This window comes from Epinephelus fuscoguttatus, linkage group LG12 (genome assembly GCF_011397635.1).
Source record: "Epinephelus fuscoguttatus linkage group LG12, E.fuscoguttatus.final_Chr_v1".
Classification (NCBI taxonomy): domain Eukaryota; kingdom Metazoa; phylum Chordata; class Actinopteri; order Perciformes; family Serranidae; genus Epinephelus; species Epinephelus fuscoguttatus.
Genome location: NC_064763.1, coordinates 21,960,507 through 21,983,911, shown reverse-complemented (window position 1 = coordinate 21,983,911; position 23,405 = coordinate 21,960,507). Strand labels below are relative to the sequence as shown.

Below are 23,405 nucleotides of genomic sequence, written 5' to 3'. Positions count from 1 at the left end.
TTCAGGAGCTTAGGAAAACATCTTCAGTGTGTGTATGTTTACAGACATTAATGTTATAAACATGCCAGAAAATGAACAGTTTTTTGAACAGGGCAATTTGGTGCAATTTTTGCCCCTGATAATTAAAATCTGGAGGCATTTACATGGGGCAACTATCGTGAATTTGCGGAAAATTTTGTCCTTTGCCCCCAGTGATTTCTGACACTGGTTATGAAGCAAGGAGAGGAACTGATGAGGAGTAAGAATAAGATAGGATAATAAGAATTTGCAAGTTTTACACACACTATATGCAGTCTATTTAATTCTTCTTCTACTTTCTTCTTGGTCTGCCTTAAAGAAAGTGACCTATTACTCAATACTGGGGTTAAACACATCCTGTGTTCATGCACATAGAGCACTGAAGACGCTGTTGCTCACTTTCTGTATAGACATGGTGCAATACTACTCACAAATGTAACGGAAATGAATACTGGGAATAATTTCACCTCACTCCACAAAATTATGTTATCGCAAGTACTAATATCATTACTGCATTCCCCCTAACTCAAAGGTTCCCAACCGGTCCAGCCAAGGGGTCTAGATTTCTCCTCAGTCATTAGTTCAAGGTCCACATGGTTTAATATATTCAGTGCCATAACTGGGTTTGGCCATGTCTTCAAGCTAGTTTGCTGTCTCTGTCAAGTAGCTGTCCGTCAGTCCCTCACTCTCCGGCAGGAAACGGTACTCCAAAGTAAAAGCTCTGTGCTGAAAATTCACTGTACTTGTCACTTGCGGTTCACTGAGAACTTTTGGACCATGACCCACCAGTTGGGAACCACTGCCCTATCTGACAATTTGAACAACAAACATACAAACTTTAAGGGCTTTCTCTTTTTTGTACCTCCTCGTCTCCTCTCTCCTCCACCCCTGCTTGTGACCCGGAAGTTGAGCTCAGTGCGCCATCTTGAGGGATGTTTCAATTCCTACAGTGCATCACAAGTTTAGAGAAGCAAGGAGAGAGGTGGCTTGCTGGATGAGCCATGAGCGAGGAGGCACAGATGTATCTTTCATAGAAGTCTTTGCAGAACCCATGACGTAAAAAAGAGGCTTGATACACACCTTATACTTAATGGGTGTTGCTTTAAAATGACGGCTGCGGAGCACAGATGTGTCATTTTGTTAAATGCCTGTTGCCTCATTTCTCTCTCCTCGTGTCTCCTCCTTGCCTCCTCCACTTGCATCTCAAGTGGGAGGGACTACGATGCAAGAAGAGGAGCCAAGGAAGGGAATCAAGGACATACTCACCGTGAAATAAGAAGAGAGGTACAACACTACAGAATGAAAACAAACACACCACAACATAACTGTCATTGCAACAGATGTCCACATGAGGGTGCTGTGTCCAATTTGCCAACACCCAATGATCCCATTAGATCCCAGCCAGTTAGGGTGTGCTCTCACTAGCATTATGTCACACAAGTGAGCATGCAGGCCCATTCACCTGTTTACCTTTCGTCTAACAGCAGCACTCTCTCAAGAGGTAACGTTCAAAGGCTCAGAGTCAAAAAAGAAATTCAAGACATCAGAGCTTCATGTGAGTAACACAATGTGGTACAGGTGAGTGAGCTTGATGCTGAAGCCGCAGAGGGATTGGTTGGGCAGCTGGCGCATGTCCCGAGTCAGGTTAACTGTGTCATCAAGACGGAGTACAGCACAAACACTCGCTGACACATGAGAGGGGCACCCACTGCAAAACAGAGAGTGAAAGCTGCACTGTACAAGCATGAGCAACAGATCTCTTCATTCATCCACATCGGCCTGTTTTCAGTTTGTTAACAAATGTATGGGTTCACTGTGAGACTGGAACAACTATTTCCTCCAGAGAGCTCTGTTAAATACCACCTCAGTCATCAGTCAGCATGAACATGATAAAGTGTGTTAAAAACACGTCATGCTCTTGTTTCTGGCCTAACAGAGGATGTGCATTTATGTTTCTTTTTGACCTCAACTCATCACAGCTGAGAGTGGCAGAACAAACCAACACATATTGTGGCCAACGCACCACAATGCCCCCAGAACATTTAAACTGGGTGAAACATGCTGCGGCTTCAGAAGCGATGTCAATTCAAAAGCACATCTAAAATAGCGACAAATACAACAGATACGTGGTAGAGCAGACGCCACATATATAAGGCTGTTACCGCAGCGGCCTGGGTTCGAGTCCAGCCTGTGGCCCTTTGCTGCATGTCTCTCCCTCTCTCTCTCCCCCTTCACACTTCACTGTCTTGTCGATTAAAGGCAAAAAATGCCCTAAAAAATATTAATAAATAAATAAAAATACAACAGATATATAGTGCAAATTTAAAAAAGCGTGCTGCAGGAAGCCAAAACAAATACATTAAGAGCAAAAACAGCAGAAGCTGAGCAACAGATTTATGTAGCTCCCCCTAGAGGCCTGCAGAACTTCCAGACTGTTGACTGATTGTGAAGCATTGTTCTGACTTTCCGTATTTGCAGCGTGTTTGTTGTTAATGTATTTGTTTTGGCATTCTGTGGCACTTTATTTTCATTTCCTGGCACATTTCCGTTGTTGTTATTTGTTATAAGTTTTCAGATGTGTTTCTGAATTGGCATCCTTTCTAAAGTTGCAGCATGTTTATCCTAATTAACAATTTTGGGCTTGCACTTGTTGACCACAGTAAACAGGTGACTGCATGTGAGTGTGTCGAGGCTCTGACACCAAGAAGCAAACAAACAAACATGTATCTTGACAAGGCAGAAGTCATTGGAATCAAAAATGATCCATGAAACCCTCTAAAAACGGAGGAAAAAACACATACAAATGCACAATATCTTATCAAACAAAGGCAGTGTTTGGGAAAGTTGCAGAATTAGTGTGGCCTATAAATCTAATCCTGAGAGCAACCAGCACTGTGTTGCATTGTTCTCAGCTCATTTGCCAAGACTGTGCATGCCCAGAAAGATACAAACCAACAAACAAACAGTGTCTGGTCGTGCAGGAAGCTCCTCAACACTGTGCAAACAGCTTAAACACAGTGAAGACAGAACTTTCTACTATCTTCTTACAGGTGCAATGCCATGCCTATACTTTTAATCCTAGACCTGCAGGCTCAGTGTAGCTAGTGTTTCCACATGGGATCACACACACAATGACACTCAACACCCACACTGGGAGCTCCTGTGATCTGAAACTCTTTCCTTTCTCTGACACTAACATAGTCAGTTGGCCAATGAGCGAGTTTTCCCAGCTTGACTGTCTCATAGTATATCATTATGTTGCATCTTAACTTGAGCAGAAAGTTGTTAAAACTTTTAATCCACCTCTCTGTTTATTTGTCCATCTGTTCCTATTTCCACCTCGAGGAAGTGAAAGTGATGAGCGCAACAAAGGAAGTCCTCAAGACATTACCCAGTGCACACTGGGACAGAGAACTGAGAATGCCTTCATGTTTCAGCTACAGGTGTTATAAAAGCGTCATGCTTCAGTGAAGGCCAGTGTTTCATTAATTCCCTGGCGTGCAGCTGACAACAAAAATAGCCTCCACAGACAGGAAGGAGTGACAAAGGCTCACGAGAAATGGCGTCTTGTAGCGCTGTAAGAAAGAAGAACTTAGTGTTCAGGACAAAGCCAGGAGTCACGAGAACATGTCCTGCTGTGACAGCTCTGAAAGCCAAAAGTCTGAGACATGTCTACTTAATAGAGGTGATGGTCCACGACATTTGAAGAAAACATTTTTCTCCATGGCTGCCATCTGACACGGTAACACTGTCACCACAAGAACTTCACACACCAGCAGGGAGAACACAAGCTCAATTTTCAGGAACAGAGCAAGACCAAGACTACACTATCTATACACCAGGGGTGGGCGATATATCAAATATACTCATGTCCTGCTGCTTGTTCCATGTGGGATGTAGTAAATAACTATAACAGACTACAAATACGTCACAGAGTGTGTGTTATATATGAGATGTGTTTTTTTGTATCTGGATGGAAACAGGGAGCAGGGAAGGAGCCTGGACAGCATGAAAGAAGTGAAGCGCAACAGCTAGTTTATACGTGTTGAGTTATGACACAGTAATGGAAGAGCTTGTCAAGCTTGAGCTGCAGTATGTAGTAGGGATGGGCATTTTAAGTAACTTCCACATTCGAGAACTTGCATTTAATTATAACAGAGTACTCAAGTGCGCAAAAAAAAAATAATCAAATTTAAGAATGGGAATGTAAATTGGCCAACAACGTAAAACAAGTGCAATGTAAAATTCATTTACTGAACATCCAGGCTTCAATTAGCCCAATATACCATCAAGTCAAAGTCAAAATAAGAAAAATCAGCAAACTTTCTGTTGCTGCTGTTACATAGGTTAGAAGCACAACTGAAGGACTGTCTCCAAGCCACTCTCCTTCCGGTCAGTTCAACATCTGCCTGGTTGGCATGAGCTGACACAGCAGCAGCTACAATCTGACACTGAGCCGTTTAACGGTCCCTTTAAAATCAAACCAACACTAAAATGGCCCGACTCTGTAGTTAAACCCGTAATAACCGTTAGGTAAGGTTAGCCACGCAATGATAACAGCAGGACAGAGTGAAAGGGTGGCAAGGAGGCACTGAGCGAAGCAAAACGCAGTGCACTGGGCATTACCCTTAATTTAATTTTCACCCATTTTATAAAAAATTAAGTCCTGTTCACATGTGGGAGGTTTTTATTTAATAGCTTTTTTGCATGCAGGTTAAAATAATTCCAATAAAAAACACCTATTATTACAAACAAGAATGGTTTAATGCAGATATATGCTGCAGGATGGACGACTAGAATGATCATATACTAGTCCATACCCATTGAGTACAGCATACCATACCATGACTTAGTCATACCAAAAATTAGAAGAACAAAAAAAAAACATTCGGCCACAGGGGGAGCCACAGCGATCGGTTGCATTTTAGCCATTTCTAAGCATTTTTCTGTTGTTATAGCACCACCCAGTTGCCAATTAGAGTCAAATTTCTCCAGTCACCTTGAGGTGTCCTGTTCTACATATCTACCAAGTTTAGTAAAAATCAATATGGCGGTTATGCCTAGATAAGAAATTAGCTCTCTAGCGCCCCCATTTTGTTTGATGGGGTCAATAATGGAGGGGTCCCCTCAGATTATGTGTGGTCATATGCCTACAAAGTTGCTCGATGAAACCCTTGAGATGTTATACACCTTTATGTGATGAGCCACGCCCTCCACAATATTCACTGCCTTATAGAAGCTCAGTTTTTGTAAGTTTTCCAACTTTTGCCAGGAGGGAATGTTAGATATTGGTCACTAGATTATGTTCACCGAGTTTCATGCAGATCGGTCAAACTTCCTAGGAAGAGATCGATTTTAAGTGTTTTTCATATAATTCAAAATGGCGGAAAATCTATATAACCGGAAGTTATGGGTTCTTGAGGCAAATGTGTTCCTCATGAGGAGAGGCATCTCTGTGCAAAGTTTCATGTCTCTCCGACATACGGGGCATGAGATATGCCCATTCAAAGTTTGCAATTTCAGCCGGTTGCTATAGCACCCCCCTTTGGCCAACTGATGTAATATTGCTTCATTCACATCCTCCCATGACCCTCTACCACTGTGCCAAATTTCATATGGATTGACTAAGTCAGTGAGGAGAAAATGTGGAACAGACACACCCACACACAGACAGAGTTTTAGAGTCATTATATAGTGAGATCAAGATACATAACATGTATCGCAATATAGCCTAAATATTCTGCCATATTGTCCAGCCCTACTATACACTGTCTGCCTACATAGTCTGAGATTTGGGCAGGGTTTAATAGCCATTTGTAATTTACTTCAGCTGGCCTCTAATGAACTTTCTGTGTGTTGGTCATCAAATGTCAACATCAGTCTCCGTATACCCATGAGCCAATATGAAACAGCAAAACAAGGAACAGTTCAGATCGTGTTTTCCGAACAGTCAGAGTCAGCAAACCACTGGCTCGCCACCGGCCAACTAACACTCAACTTCCTTCTGCAACAAGTCCTTAAGTTAAAACTCACATACTACTGACAGAACTTCAGTTGTGTATAAGGCAGGAAACAGACCATGCGCAACATGTTTCCCAATGACACTTTTCCTTCTCTCTCTGCTGTAGGACAAGCTATGACAAGTTCACTGTAATTCTGTTACTGGTTGCATTTATTATCATTTCATTACACAAACCTGGCTAATGAGTGAAATTAGGTTTTAGACTCATACTTTCAAAACAGACGCCTGATGCCACATGGTTGGTGCATGAATTGTTTCAATTAGTACACTGTCTCAATTTGGATTTGGACAGTCAGCAGTGAAGTTGTGCTCCGTTTTCTAAATAAATAGAGAGAAATTTATTTAAAAAGTGCTTTCAGCCACATGTTATAGAACCCGTTTTGAACTCTTGATTAGAAATGGTCCACCAGTGCCTACACTGACAGTTTTACTTATTGTAATCTCATTTTTTCTTCAAATGCTTCATATCCCTAAAATCAGTACGACCTAAGCTAAAAGGCTATATAACGGGACATGTTTTTTTTTCATCAACTTTTACAAAATAAACACACAAAACATACTGATCCAAAAGATTTCTAAATACACAAACATGTACAAAATCTTTCTCAATACCCCATAAGTTATTTGATCTATGTACATTATTTAGTTTCTTTTAGTATCTTTAAGAACTGCAACTCAGTAGTTTCAGGGGGGCTGCACAATCAACTGGTTGTATGCTGACTGTCCCCCCCTCCAGTCAAAGTGTGAGTAGCTGCAGCATCATTAGGGAGCAGTGAACTGATGTATGTGGCCATGCACACCCACTGGCAGACTGTCAAGAGAAGAATGCAGGGCTCTGTGGGCCCATTAGCACTGAACAGACACACACACACACCCGCTTCTTTCCACACAAACCACACTGGGATCTCCATGGCAGCCGGAGCAGTCAGCCAATCAGAGGGGGCCTGGTATTTTCTCTGACTTCACACAGAGGAAGTTTAAGTCTAAATGTCAATTATAAAGAAGGAGTTTGTGACTGTCTGCATTCAAGCTGTGTTTAAATATTATTAATAAATGACACAAAGAAAAGCATAAATGAATTGAACTTCACACAGCACAACAAACAGTGACTAAGAAATATCAACAAATCTTATATCTGCCAAATATGAATCAGAGTTACCCTCATGGAGTGAGACCTGAGGGGAAAACAGAAACTGGAAACCTCTCAGAGAGAACGGGATGACATGAGTCTCTTCTTCGACTCATAGGTGGGAGACTAGCGGACAGTAGTGTCATGTGGTGGGAGTTATTTTAACCTGTGTTTAACTCTCCACGTTTGCCTTGCAGCCAGTGTGCTTTTCCTTTATTTCTGTCAATTGACAAATCAACGACAGTGAGATAAACGCATTGACGTCACTTTCACGCAGGACACACCGGTGGTTTGCTCATTTAGCGGTGCTGCAGCAGAGCTGTATGAATCAGTTAACTGACAGGAAAACCACCACTCTCAGACGCCCCGTTATCTGCAGCAGCTCTCATCTCAACTTGATTTAAACTGAGAGGATTTCACATGAAGAATGAGTTTGCGCTTCCTGTACTTTCCAGTATTTCCCCTGTGTGAAATCCTAGCTCCGAGGCATAATCTGAAGGAAACACAGTGAGAGAGAGAGTTTATTTGTCCCATTTTTGTTTATGAAATGGGTTGACTCAAGGAAGAGGAGGGTGAGTGAGACAGCTCAGCCCTGTCTCAGGGGAGATGAGAACAGCAGCAGGGGCTTTTGTTGGCGGATGGAGGGCACAGCTTTGTGTCTAGATGACTGTCATCTCCAGGCTGCTCTTAATGTGAAAACCTTTCTAGGATAACTCTATCCTGAATCAAAAACCTCTGGAGGGTCCACACCTTTGTTGATTCTAGGAAAGAACACATGATGAAAAGGCAGTGTGCCAATGTCCCTTAAACAGGAAGCTGGTGTGAAACCAGGTTCACAAAGCTCTACTGGCTGGCTGTACTGTTATGAAGCCAACACATTTTGACAATAATATCAATATCTATCAATATTTTCCCTGTGTTTATTTATATAGCTCATAGCACATAGCAAAATACAACACAGACAAAATAAATAAATAAAAATAAACAATAAATAACATTTTGACTAAAAATTATACTAAAACAGTAAAATATTAAAATCAGTAAGTAAAATAAAAAATAAAATTAAATAAAACGGGGTATAAGTGATGTAAAAAACAAAAACTAAGGCTATGATATTATTAAAATTAAACGCCAAATTAATAAAAAAAAATAGGTCTTTAATTTCCATTTACAAATACAGAGAGAGCTTGCCATTCTAATATCTAGAGACAGTGAGTTTCACAGTTTAGGGGTATAAAAACAAAAAAGCACCAGTACTTTTATGGGACTTTTATGGAAGAAAAGTGGTGGAGAACCACAGTGATCCTGCTGGAACATTAAATAAAAGAAAATCTCTGATAGAAGCAGGAAGCAAGGTCATTTAAAGCTTTATAAACAATACAATAACTTTAAAATCAATTCTAAAAAGATACAGGTAGTCAATGCAGTGTCTTAAGCAGTGGTTTGATCCATTTTCAGGTCATTCCATGGTCCAGATTGGACCTTGAAATTCAAGATTTTAAATCACAACCAAATGTAGAATTTTGTATTTCATAGCATGAAGAATATGTTAGACCTGCATTAAGGCACTTTTTTTTACCAATTGGGCTGTATCCAGATATCGGCCTTTGACAGGTGGAATGTGACAGGTGTTAAGATTACAGGTAATATGGTGAAAATCAGTCTAACACCAAACTTCACATGCAGCTGAATGAAAAGAAAATGTTTTATGCAAACACATTTTGAAAATTTAATTAAAAATTGTTTTCCCCCTATTTTTGTGCGATGGGGTGGATATGTTACGTATCACAACTATTCTAAAAGAAAATCTAAAACTCACCAGCATTTGAATTTGTCTTCTTCAAACTCTTAAATGATGTAATTTCCTCTTAGTGATGTCACTTAAAGAAATAGTACAGTATACTGGTGCAAAAATATATTAATGCAACAAGCCTGTTCTCATTACAAAGTCGTCAAATACCACCGCTTTGTCAGTGATTCCAGTGTCAGACACCGACGCCAAAAGCTACCTTTCCAGGCAGTATGATACGCTGCTGGATGGGACCTCTTGCTGTGTTGCGATAAGCCGCCGGTCAGCAGGATGATACACGGAGTGGCATCAGTTTGCAACATGGCCAAAGGCACCAGTCACAGGGTATGATGCGCCACTGGACAGCTTCAGTTTGAAATGCTGCCGTTAACAATCTTATATAAGGAGCTGAAAAGTCCCTATAGGGCGGGAAGGAGAGGTGGTGAATGGGTCCAACAAACCCCAGACATTCTGCAGCCAGACTTTCACCTGGGAGTCGGGTGTTCGCTTCCAATGTAGAGCAAAACCATTGTGTTTTTCTAAACCTAACCATGTGCTTGTGTTGACATCCCAACATTGGTTGCAGCATCCTGGAATGTCAAACAGCAGAAGCAGAATGATGTAACAGAGTGTGTAATATGGAGTCTTGAAAGTCCACTGACGAAGCGGCAATATGTGACGACTTGAGATGATTTTTTTTTCCCTTTATATGTTGGGGGCCAAAACAGTTTTCTTAAAACGACTTTTTCCTCGTCAGGCCACATTAGACACAAAAGTGAAACTGTCAGTTAACCAATGACACCAGACATGCACTATATGTCCCTCTTTAGACTGTCACTATCTAACTATCTAATTATCAGATAAGGATTTTATGTGGGGTGACAGTGATTACATTGGGTACCATGTGAACCTGAGGGAAATCCTGCTATGATGAAAAAAGCCCATTTTGAAGGAAGTAAGGCACTTGTCTTAAAGTCACCAGGTTAAGGTTTACTTTAGATTGCTGTCACAATATAACACTCGGAGGACATAGCAAGCATGCATGTGGCTTTGTGCATGCTGTGCTAGATGCAGCTTATTTATAGATATGAGAGCACCAGGCTGTATCAAAGCTTTCTTATTTGCAGTTCCCTACCCTTGCATTTCACACCTCTGATGAAGAGCGAAGGTCAACTCCTGCATCCATCTTACAAACAAGCGATGATGCTGCAAAACCCACACCTCCTCCTCTATCACAGAGACATCCTGTCTGCCTGCCTGCACAACCAGCACCACGACACATTCATCACCAAGGTAACACAGGGACAAGTCAGACCATAAATAGGACTTTAGTTTGGAGGATTTAAAAGCCATAAATTCTTTGACTGCCTTCACTTTGAAGAGATTTTAGATTTGAAGGATGTGAAAAAGTTTCCCACTGTTCCTATAACTCACTGGGTGACCAGTAAACCAGTATGGCGCCCATATTCAAAAAAAAAAAAAAGTCTGCCGTTACTTGAACATAAAAGGAAGTATATTTCTATTCAGGGAGAATATGCAGTAAAAATTGTTATTTGGGTCAACACACAACTAAAGCTTCCCAAAAGGGCAATAATTTCCAAGAGTTCAACCAATCAATATTTATTTTTTTCCTAAATTAATCTTTAGTCTATGAATTGTTAAAACACAGCCAATAAAAGAGCCCCAGATGATATCTTGAAATCGCTCGTTGTTTTCCAACTTAAAGATATTTAATCCTTTCAATGCTAAGTGTGTCAAAGGCGATTAATACAAAGGTTTTGATTATACTGGAAACTCCCAGGCATGTAGTGTGTGATAATGGGAAGTAAACCATTCAAAGTTTCGGAGAAATACAATTCTTTTCTCAAGAAAAAACACTCAGGCAATCTGTATATTGATTAAATCAATGTTCTTGTCAGTTTCTCACTAACATGTTGGTTAAAGACAATAAATGTGAGTCTTGTACTTGATGACATCACAGGTCTGGTTACTGTACTGTAACTGGGCAGTGGCCATGAATCAGCCTTTTCTTATAATTGTTAGTGAGCTTTATCAAAGAAGAAAACATGAGAAATAAGTTGAGTATTTCCTTTGTTTCCCTCCTACTTCTGCAGTGGTATAAATTAGCACCAACTACTGCTTATCTTAATTTATTTTCAGAAAATCCTCACATTTAGATATTTTTAATTTTTATATTGTGTTTTTGTTGTTGCTTTATTTAAACTTAACTCTGGGTATACATTTAACAGCTATAACTTTTCCCTTTTTTTGTATGATTTATCTTATTTTTTTATTACTGTAAATCGTATTTTTTGTATTTTTATTTGATTTTTTTTCTTTTTAATTAATATTTTAATTAATATTTATTTAACAATATACTTGTATTTTTTGTATCACTATTCCAATCTTTCAATTTAACTTAAAATCCATTTTTTCTTACTTTTAATCTTATTGTTTTTATATTTATTTATATTACTATTCTTTATTTTTGCTATTTTTAGCATTTTGCTTGAAAAGTGACTGACCGATGGATAAATGATCAAAACAGTTGCAGATTAGTATTCTGTCAGTCAACTCAAAGATCAACTTACTAATCATTTTGGCTCTAAACAATACCATACTTGTCTATCTAAATTTTACTATTAGCTTTTTTTTCCAGTTGAAAGTCTGTATACTGGGGCGCCCACAAGTGTACCTAGTAGAGTGGACACACCATTTACAAAGTCCTTGTCATGGCAGCAGCAGCTGCAGATTCGATCCCAACCCGGGGCCTTTTGCTGTCATCACCCCTCTCTCTCTTTCACTCCAGATCAATCCTGTCTGCAGTCTGCAAAAAGCTGAAAAAAGAATCTTAAAAAATCCACATATTTCTGCCTGGTTTCAGTGGGTGTATAGTTTAGGGGAAAATGTGTTTATGATTAGTTGATCCAGCTCTACAGCAGTGTTTCCTGGGAAATATCCCAGATGAGGGAGAGTTTTGGGAGAGATTTACCCTACATTCTAAAGAAACTCATCTGCCACAGTGTGAAGCCTTCACTTCGCAGTAAGACAGCGTCGTAACTTGAGCTGTCAAACTGTCCGGTAATAACACATACAAACCAGAGGTGCGTACACAGAATATACAGTGAAGCCTGGAAGCCTGTAAACTGTAATTCACAGGGTTTATGAGAAAAGCACAAACAAATCAAATAGTCTGAGCTCCATTCACACCACAGAGTGTTAAGATAAAAACAATATGACAGGCCCTGTTGCACATGCTATTCAGGACGGGCCTGGACAAGCCCTTCTTATCTGAGGGTAGAAAGAGCCAACCAGAGGGAGAAAGGAGAATCTGTGTGTCATACGCAAGGATCACTCTAGTAGAATGACAAGAACAGGTTTGTTCTGCAGTTTCATTTTTTTTTTTAAAACACATCCAGTGATCAACAACAGCAGAATCAAAAAAAAAAAAAATCAGTATCATGTTCTTTTCTCATTACAGATCACAAAGAGATGAAAACTGAACCTATTAGCAGGATGACGCAGCATGTGCTGCCAGGCCTTCCTGGTGATACAGTTTTATTTACTAAGTGAATCATGCCAAAGAGGCGCAACTGTAAGAACCTGTCAAATTTGGGAGGGAGAAAAAAATCCTAAATCTTATGAAATAATTCCTGTGAAAAGAATATGGTGATCTAATTTGAAAGCAACTGGAAAATCATGAATGTAATCGTTTGGCATTTTCAGTGTTGACACTGTCATGTTGATAATTTTCTCACCATGCAAGACAACCAATAATCTGTGCATGTGGGTCTAACAGGACGACTCAAATACTGCAGTGGCATAAACACTGCAGAGCCAACATTAAACATGTTGTTGCCTAATTGTATGTTTTGACAGGACCTTCACTCCAAAGACTTTAATTCCAAAATGATACGTCCACAGTCCAGAACAGAAACACTTGTTACCACAGAACATCTCTTACTAGTATTACTATTTATGCAATGACTCATCTCAACATGTTGCCCATGTTTTGAAAATAATTACAATATCACGTCTTGAATGTTTCAGTCATACAAAAGTTCGAGAACTGTGTTGAACTCTGTGCCAAAGGCTTTTCTCACTTGGCTATTTTCTGAGCAACCAGCTGACAGAGAAGTGTGTTATAGGTGAGAGAAAGAGGAAACCATGCTGTTAGCTGGGCCATCATGTTGTTGTCAGCTCCAAACTAACTGACCCCATGAACTTTACGTAAAGTATCAGATACTTTGCCAACTGAAACTTTATCACCCAAAATTAAACAGTGAGTCATTAAAGTTTACAGAGAGGCATGCAGAAATAAAACCATATGTCTCTATGCAGATCAAAGTTGCTGTGTGCTAAAAATAAACAGCTTTTTCACTTGTGTCTGTACTCAACAAAAAACAGATGTTTTTCCATATAAATGCTTGAGAAAGTCAGGATAGCTGAGTCTGTCCATAACTGCTGATAGCTGTCTGCTGACTGCTGGCAGGACTGGGCAGGACTAATGCAAAAGAAACACCAGCACCGAGATTTCATATCACAATTGATCACTCTTGAGGCTCATCTATACTCCCTTTATGTATGAAATATATGTCAGTTTCAAACACTGTAAACGTCACTGCCCATACACCTTGCTCCACTTATATATGTGACTGGTGTCCGTAGATCTGTAAATATACAGATGATGCCTCTAGTGTCCAACAAAAGAAGTGTAATTCTTTACAGATGGATAGAAACCTGATAGAAACTACCTGTAGCCATGGGGGAAAGGCTTATTTTGTCCATTTTTTGACATTCAGTAGTTTGGAATATGTGCTTGGAAAATTACAGGGACAAAAACAGGACCAATATTGCATTAATTCATTCATCTTCCATAACACTCAGACTCTCACAGGACTGATACATGGAGACACACAACCATTCACACTCACATTCACACCTACGGCCAATTCAGAGTCACTAATTAACCTAGCCAGCATGTCATGTCTTTGGACTGTGGGAGGAAGCCGGAGTACCTTGAGAGAACGCACGCTGACACGGGGAGAACATGCAAACTCTGCACAGAAGGGCTCCCCGACCCGGTGTTCAAAGCAGGAACCCTCTTGCTGTGAGGCAACAATGCTAACTACTGCACCACCATGCTGCCCAGATACGTAGCATGTTTTGTGAAATATTTCAATATAAAGATGTATGAACGGCTGAATGAGTCATAATGACAATCTGACTGTACATAACATATAACCATATTTCAGCAGAATAACATTACGCAGATTTACACTGTATTAAAATTTGATAACCAACTTCTTTTAAATCATACAAACTCACTTGACAATCAACACATGCAACTGAATAGAAGAAAATAGCCTGTTAGCTAGTTAGCAGCCTGCTAGCTAAGTTAAATTTTTAACATGAAAGTTCAAATTTTTAACGTACTCAAGGTAAATTCCAGACAGAGGGGAGGAGTTTCACAGGCACATCAAATATGAAAACCATTCCCATAGGAATGAATGGACTTCTGGTTGACTCATGTTTGTACGCATACATAAGAGGAAACAAGGCATCATACTTTCAAGCGACCTTTATGTTAGCACAGACATAGCCAACACTAAAGGACAGAGCCAAAAGTTCCACACAACAACAAACAAGAAGACTGTGGAGGAGGTTGTAATATTGTATCTCTAACCAGTGGTGATCTATGCGGCCATTTGATGTTGCAGCTCGACATGAGGATGGAAAATTCATTTGTAAATTCACAAAGAAGACCCCAAAAAGTTAAGTGCCAGATATGCCAAAGGAAACTGGCACATCATAAACCATCCACAACCAGCTTGGTTTACATCGTGAAACTGGTGACCACTTCATCCACACCAGTGAAAACTATTCTAACTTGCTCAGTGAGATTTCTGAATCAACAATATAATCAGATTCAACAAAGACGCTGACAGCCTTAAAATAACAGCTGATTACTCCAGGTTTTGACCAGCAACACAGTGCTGTGAATCAGAGGTGAATCATGCACACAGGGAGCCCCGGCCTATATGGACTCAGACACACATGACCTGATGGATGACCTATTCCAAAGAAACACACATCACACAAAGGCATCAGCATGAGCAAGACCCCTGGCATGAGCCCACTGACAATGTGTAGCTATGAGCGTGTGGGAGTAACACAGCAGTGTAGCGGCAGAGGCCCCGAAAATGTTCCAGGTTCCTCCCACAGCTCTTAACACCCTACATTGTTTATAGCCACAATGAAGTCTTTCCACTGATTAGCGCATTTGTCCAAGCTAAACATCATTATCCTGCTGGACAACAAAGACATAATGGATCAAGAGATTGACGGTAAATGCTTATCCTGACTGACCCACAGCTTTATGGGAAAATACGTCCCCCTAACTACATTGGAAGAGAAACAGAGTGTCATGATTAAAAAACAACACATGTGTTTTCATTCGATTTTCTCAGTGCCTCTAATTTTGTATTCGCGATATGAGAGCAACTCATAAGACACTCTCCCACTGAGTCATGTCCAACAGCTGTCTTTTAGAGATGTTTTCCACACATTCATGTCTCCTTGATAAAAAAAAAAACATTTAATCAGAAGGTGCTTCCTTAAATGACAGCCCCCACAAATATGACGTATATATGAAATTCCACTTTTGCATGAAATAATTTCAACATCTAGTCAAACAGAGACTGAGCGCCTTTCTCAAGTCAATGTGACATGAAGAAAAGCATCAGTATTCACGCCACTGGTGTCTACACTCTTAGAAATGAGGGTTCAAAAAGAGCTCTTACTGAAGGGCTGAGTTGTAAGATGAAGAACCCTCTTCATCCAAAGAACCCTTTCTGGAAGAAGGCATTTGTCAGAGATTGTTGAAAACATGGGTGTTAACAGATCCTCACCCTCATGTATTCAAATGTTTACCCATGTTTCAAATGGTATTTTTAAATGCAGATGTATCTGGAATAATCAGTTAATTTTATTTGTGTTCTGCTATAGTTTATATCTTTACAGTGATTTTAATGGATACCCGGTACTCAGCATTTTGTGGGCTTTTTAGTTCTGATTTGGAGTTTCACTTCCCAACCCTGATGCATCATTGAAATAGTTAAGGCTGTAGTCGTGGAGATTTCATTAAAATCCTCACCTCCTAAAAACATGATAGTGAACCATAAGACTACCAAACTGCACCTGACCCGAGGCTAACCTGTTAAACTAAAACCATGACTATTAGGAAAGAGATCTATGGGTAATGTAGTCAATTACTGTTTTTACAGCCCCCCTTGGTGGATTCTGGAAGAAACCCTTGGAACATAAAAAGGTTCCCCATAGAGCCCCCTGTGTGGGTTAGCACCCTAAGAGGGTGGAAAAGTTCTGTACAGAACCCCAAGAAAGGGTTCTGGGTTGAACCATTACAACGACCTCTCATGGGGATTCTGATTCGAACATTTTACAGATGGTTTTAAGTAATGCCAGATTCACACTACACAACATTTCTGTCTGTTACAATGGTCACTTTGTCAGATTAGGCGATTGTGGAGTCATAAAATTGTGACGTTACTTGGCCGACAGACATGACAGACGACACAATGGTCCACACCATTCATCCCTAACGTGTGTGATGTCATCAGGTTATTCTTGTCCTATCTTTATTACTATTACTATTATTGCAGTCACTGTGGCTGTTCATGTCCCAGCCGAAATGTTATTGTAGTATGAAAATCAAACATGCAAGACTTTCTGTCGGGAGTCATGAGGCGTCCCAGATGTGGCATCAGTTGTCGTCTACTATGACACACTACACAAAATGAAACGATGGATTATTGCGTACAGGAGTCGTTGACATTCAAGATCCAAGCCGACACCATACGACGCTGCGTTGGGCTATAATCAGGCTGATATTGTGTAGTGTGTACCTGGCATAAAACCCTTTATGTTGGGTTCTAGGTAGGGGTAGGAATCACCTAAAGCCCCACAATACAATATTATCACGATAAATATTGGGATTTTATAAGTTTTACCATATGCTGAATATTGCGATAACAGATATTACATTACCTTTTTTTCAACTGTAAGTTATGTCCCTAAAGAATGTGAGTGTGAATGGATGTCTGTCACTGTGTGTCAGCCCCGGTGATAGTCTGGTGACCTGTCCAGGGTGTACTCCACCTCTCGTCCAATGTCAGCTGGGATAGACTCCAGCCCCCCGCAACCCCAACAGGATAAGTGGTTACGGAAATGAATGAATGGATGAATAAATCTTGGCTCCCATGTATCGATACAATATTGCTACACAATGCTACACGATACTATGCTGTATCATTTTTTCCCCACCCCTACATCTGGATAGAATGCTCAAAAAAGGGTTCCAGGTAGATCCTTTCTGAACTTCCTACCAGGAATCAAAAAAGGTTCTCCAGTGGGGACAAGCTGAAGAACCCTGTATGGTTCTAATTAGCACCTTTATGTCTAAGAGTGTAGTTGTTACAGAGAGGAAATGCTGGACCTGAAGACCTCACTCTGCTCTGGCTAATACTTCATATTTTGGGATTCTTGCTTCAGATACTAAAGAGAGTCATTTCCCAAAATCCTTTGACAAATTTCAGACCAGTTAACACTGAATAAATCCCTTTAGCTATCATTAGGTGTCATCTACACTACCAACAAAAATGAAACCCTGAGTCAACAATTAGTACAAATCCACCCGTAATCCTTAAACATTAAACAGCAGAACATAACAAGGCACAAGGATGTTTCAAAAATGTTTTGTCTGCTTTCAAAAGCCTTCCTTAATCTATTCTTATGTTCAACTTCGTCACTGACTCTTGACTCATGACTGACAATTTCCATCAATATTGCCACACTTTCTTAAGAAGTCTCAAAGTAATGCCATTTGTGTGAATCCTGTTTCCTGGATTAGCCTTTACATTATTAACTCATAGATGCCGTCTTCCACGGGGCTGTGAGGTAAATAGATTTATGTGTGCACCACACTCTACATCTGACAATCAATAACAAGTGCTTTAAATTTTTGTTTCATATCAATATGAGTATTCCCAATGAGCTGACACCTTAAAAATAGCCAAGAATTTAGTTGAGAATCTGAAGGTAACAAAATCTGCCTGTTGGTTTTATCCATACAAACACTGAAGTGAAGAAACAAAACATGTGGTGTTACAAGGTGTGTTGGACTTTTTCTTGGCCGGAGGCAGTAACTTCCTAGCGTCTTGCTGGTTGCCTGGCAATCTCACAATCATGACAAGACCTGAGGAAGCAATACTAAACATGATAACAGCTTTAAAGATGCTGGAAGGTGGATTTTGTTACCATTAGCAAGAGCCAGGCTAGCTGTTTCCCTCTGCTTCCAGTCTTTGTGCTAAGCTAAGCTAACTGGCTGTTAGCACTAGCTTCATATTTAAAGCACAAACATGAGAGCAGTTTTAATCTTCTCATCTAACTCTCACTGAGGAGAGTTTGGCTGAGGAGCTCAATTGCTAAAAAAAAAACTAATCGCACCTAATAGAGATGTACGCTACCGGGACTTTGACTATGTAACAACTCATTTGACCAATAACCGATACCGATATCAATCAACATATCTACTTTTTTCACTTCCTAATTTTAGTGATTATCAAGTCTCTTCTGTCGTGGAATTAACATCATACTATACTCATTATCGTGATGGCCCACCAGCAGATGGAGACATGAAATACAATACTTTTCAATATGTGTAATATTCATTCATTGTGCAAAATAAGAAAATGCATGTTGGCCGATTCTGATATTTAATTTTAAAACCAATATTAGCCGATGACGTGGTGATATTATCCTGCATTCCTATCACCTAATATAGCAAGTTGTTTCGATCTCACTCCCTCTTGACTTTCGTCATTTGTTTGCTTTCCTCTCTCCTCTTCCTTTCTCTTCTTGTGCATTGAGCTGAACTGCCAATGAGAGTGATTTCTCTCACCGTCAACATGCTGAATTAGCCAAAAAAACAGCCAACAAGGGCCGACTAGTGACAGCGGTGCAGGACAAACGGCTAAAACTAGGGTAACAGATGCTTAGCCATCGCCTGACATTGACTGACAGCTGAAGGTTGGTTTGGTGTGTGAGGGCCCTTTTGAACCTTTTGGCAATAGACCACTCCCACTGCCACCTGCACGCCAAATATCAGCCTCCTAGGGTAAAAACTGTGGCTGCCAAACTTTGGGGAAATTTTTGGGACCGACTCTTCGATCAACCTACCAACCAGCAGGGCAAGCTATAGAGCTGCTGGTAGCAGCAAAAGACAAATGCTCCCAAAGGGTCAGGCGCACACAGAGAATAACTTGGGCCCAATCTGAGGTAATCCACCAATCTACATGATTTAAAACCTAATGTGATGCCAGCGCAAATGTTTACACAGGAAATCATTTATTCATCAGTACTGTGGTTGTTTATGTTTTCCTGTTTTGCCCCTACCTGAAACATGTGATGCTGCAACAGATTGTGGTAGGAGGTGTCAGATCCCATATCTGATCACTGAGAGCATTTAGTTTTCTTTGAGGCTGGTCCTGAGCCAAACTTACGCAGGGTCTCTTTTGTTTCATAATGTCCACTCCAAAAGGAGGAGCTGGCTGGTCAGAAATAAATAAATCACATAACATTGCCGATCGATTGTAAGTGGCGGTGGATTGCAGGACGGTGAATTAGGATGTGCTAAAATATTGACCAGCTGGTCAGTCCATGCAGACTGAGGTGATGAAAGCCAAATGCAAAGCTTGCATTGGTTGATAAATCATTTTGTCTTGTGCCGTGTTAAATTAATTTGTTACTGCTGTCTGTGGAGATGTTTTACTTCCCTTGTGTTTTGCCCTTTGCTACACTCAAGAGGTCTTGAGTTACCTTCTGGCAGGCCTCTTGCCACACACTTAAAATGAATTAGCTCTACTTGAGCCACATCCTCACCCGAGGAATCATGAATCAAGACTTGAACCACTGTCACTGATTGCACAGTTCTGCTGTCATTTTATGTCATTTTATTTAATCTGTTGCAATATTAATGTTTATATTTTTTGTTTTATCGCCATTAACAGGAACAGTGGTTGCATTTAAAGTATTACCTGCAGATGAGGAGTCGTCATGGTCGGAGCTCAGGTACCCATCACTCCTCCTGTCAGGGGTGCTGCACCTGGAGCCTCGGGAGGCTCTGCGGTGAATCTGCGGGAAGGACGGGGACAGCCTGCCGTCATCACCGGAGTCAAAGTCCCTGCTGTGGCGGAAAGGCCGTCGGTTGTCCCGGTTGTCCCGGTAGGCGCTGGACGTCCTCTGGTTGTCCCTGCCGCCGGTCTTTGGTGCCAACAAGTTATTCCTGACGAAATTCTCATTCAGCTCCGCATCCTCGTATTCTCGGTCGCTGCCCATGTCGTTGTCATTCGGCTGGGAGACAACAGCTGGGGCCGGGTCCACTCTCTGAAAGCTGGGTTTCCGCACCGGGACAACAGGGATGGGGACGGGCTTACCTGTCTTGCCGCTGAACCTGCCCCGCTCCCGCCCGAAGGAGCTCATGACGCCTGCTGTGTTACCTGCCGCCGCGTGGAGCTTCACGCCTCCAGGGTCGGACACCTTGGTCCTCGCCCCGTCGACCTCACAGTCCCGCCGCTGCGGTTTCCGAACATCCCCGGGCTTTGAGAAGCCAAACGTGTCAGCGTTACAGTTCTCATCTTTGCCTTCAAACCTTTCCGGGTCGCTTCTCTTCTGCCGAGCCATGGTGGTCTGCAGGTAGATCACCTTGAATTTCTCCTCCGCCAGAGCCTTCTGGAGCCTCTTCAGGTTGGCTTTACTCGCCTCCAGCTCCGACTCGATGTCCTCCACGGAGTTCAACGCCATTTGTGGGACTTTTCCGTCGGGAAATTCATTCCTCCAGTGTTTCTCAAATTCCTCCTGTTCCCACATTATCGATGTTCAAAGCGGGCTTTTCGCCAGCCGCAGTCTCGTATCAGTCAGAGAGAAAATGCTGGAGCTGTGTCTTCTTCACCGAGAGTTAGCGGCGTGTCTGTCGCATATATCCACCTTCCTCTGCTTCTGGGGGAAAAAAATGTCTGTCGATATTAAGTTGACCGCTTTCTGACCATCTTCAACCTCCCACACAAACAAACAGCAGGTCTACGTGTGCACACTGATGCGGAGAAGTTTTCTGCCACTACGCTGAAAAGTTTCGAGACTTCCTGTATTGAGACGTGCTGCCTTCAGGTGCTGCTCGAACAAGTGTGTTGTCTGTAAATCGAGCACACCTTTATGCCAGATTTTAAAGCAGGTGTATTTGGATTACCTTTTAATCTATATATTATTTTCTTTATTAGTCAATCAATTGTTTGATTACAAAACATTAGAAAGACAAGATAATCTTATATTAGTCCCACGAGGATAGTGCAATTACAAGAAGCACAAGCAAGATACAATAAATAAGTCACCAGCAAAAAGTAAAATTAATAACTGATTGAACACAAATGAAACAGTGTGAAAAGCCTGTTACAATATCCCAGAGCCTAAAATGACTTAATCATATGTCTTGTTTTATCCAATCAAGTCCAAAAATGTTAAATTTACTATAATGTGAAAGCCATAACTGACAAATGGTTGCAAGTTGATCCTCCAGCATTTGCTCCAACATGGCTGGGGATTATAAACGAAATATACTGTATAGAAAGACTTTTATTTTAGGACTTGAGCAATAAAAATTTACAAAATATTGGGAGAAATGGATTGTGTTTAAATGCAACTAAGACAAGTGTGAAATTATGCCAAGATGTAAGTGAAAAAATGTATTGTGATTTGGAGTAGAAAAAAAGAGTTGCAAAAAAATTAACTGCAATGTTAAGACCGAGGAAAGCAACAAATCATCAATCATCAAACATTTCCATCTTATATTTGCAGATAATACCACATTACCACAGAGTATTTCCTGTCATGCGCAATAGTTAGACAATTCCGACAGCACTTGAATGCGACAGGTACAACTAAAGTGGCAGTTGATGGGTGAGAGTTCATCACTCTAATCACAATCAATCAACCACCAGACTGTACATTTGGGTTCAGTGTTTGTTTGTTTGTTTGTTAAGTGGTGTTTATTTATATTTTTACAAGACACATGACATGCTGGGTTGTTATTTAAATCCTATATATATAGGCTCAAAAAGAAAAGGTGAATAGTCCGAACTTATTGGATAGTGTGTATCTCCACTGATACCTGACTTAGGTAAATCCAGATCTTAAAGGTACAGTGTGCAAGATTTATATATATTGGCAGAAGTGGAATCTAATACAATGTAAGTGTGTTGTCTTCAGTTTTCTTTACCTGAAAATAAGAATAGTTGTGGGTCCTCGTCCACAGAATCTGCTCTGTTGCACCACCATATTTCTACAGTAGCCCAGAATGGATAAACCAAACACATTCTTGACTGAGCCATTTGCCATTTGCCATTTGCCTATTTGTGTCAGCCTCCGTAGTTAGCAGTCTGCTATGAGCAGTGTTGAAAAAACAATGATTTGTTTTTACTGTTTCAAATCACCAGGTCCATTTGTTCTGGAGAGGAAGTGACCTCTGCGGATAAGTCAGCTCTTGGGAAAAACTTACTGATCAATGAACACTGAAGGAGTTTTAACAGCGAGAACATTTAGCTGGTTGCAGTCTGCAACCTTTACCACTAAGGCTTTGTTTACACGGATACCAATACAAATAAAAACGGATTTTTATTTATCCCGTATTAAAAACATTCCGGGTTTACACGATCAGTTGTGAAAACAATATCCCTGTTAACACAAAAAAAACACAAAAACAGCAGCTTTTTGCTGCAATTAGCATGCCAGGCCAGTAAGTTTCAATACACCATAGAAGAACATTCTGCGCATGCACAGTGATTTGTTTTCCTCTTGGTGCTAGTGATAAAAACAATGATAAACTACATTTTAACCTTATGTAGCACAGTTAGCTGCTATGCACTTAGTAATATTGGGCACAGCAGACATCTTTGTTCGCCAGTGTAGTGGTGATGTTGATGCAGCAGTGCTAAGTTCATTTTAAGCTTGTAAGTAGTCCCAAAAGTGCTAACAAAACGTAAACAACCCGGCATATATCTGCCATTGTTGTTCTGGTTCCCGGGCATCTAATGGGCATGCGCAAAGTGGGTTGCACAACAAAAAAAATCTCTGTCTATCCTGTTTTACAAGTCTCCGTAGAAACGGATATTTTTAAAAACTTTCACTTTGGAAGCCGTCAAGAAAAACGCTGGTTACGTGTAAATGTAAGGTGCAAATGCAAAGATAAAAACCTGTTTTCAGAAATATACGGAACTGTATAAACAGACCCTTAACCTCCCTAAATTGTACACACCAGACCTTTAAAAGATGCAATTTGAAGGTTTGTTGTGTAGGATTTAGTGGCATCTAGTGGTGAG

General features: G+C 40.7%; 1 protein-coding gene across 1 annotated transcript in view; it reads right to left on the bottom strand.

Annotated features, from left to right (window-relative positions):
* abr (ABR activator of RhoGEF and GTPase) overlaps nt 1–21,184 on the bottom strand; it is a 211,318-nt gene extending 190,134 nt beyond the window's left edge. Inside the window, exon 1 of the mRNA XM_049592030.1 lies at nt 20,073–21,184. Within this exon, the coding sequence (XP_049447987.1) occupies nt 20,073–20,904 (832 nt within the window). The 5' untranslated portion in view covers nt 20,905–21,184. The remainder of the gene's footprint in view (nt 1–20,072) is intronic.
* Between the last annotated feature and the right edge of the window lie 2,221 nt (nt 21,185–23,405).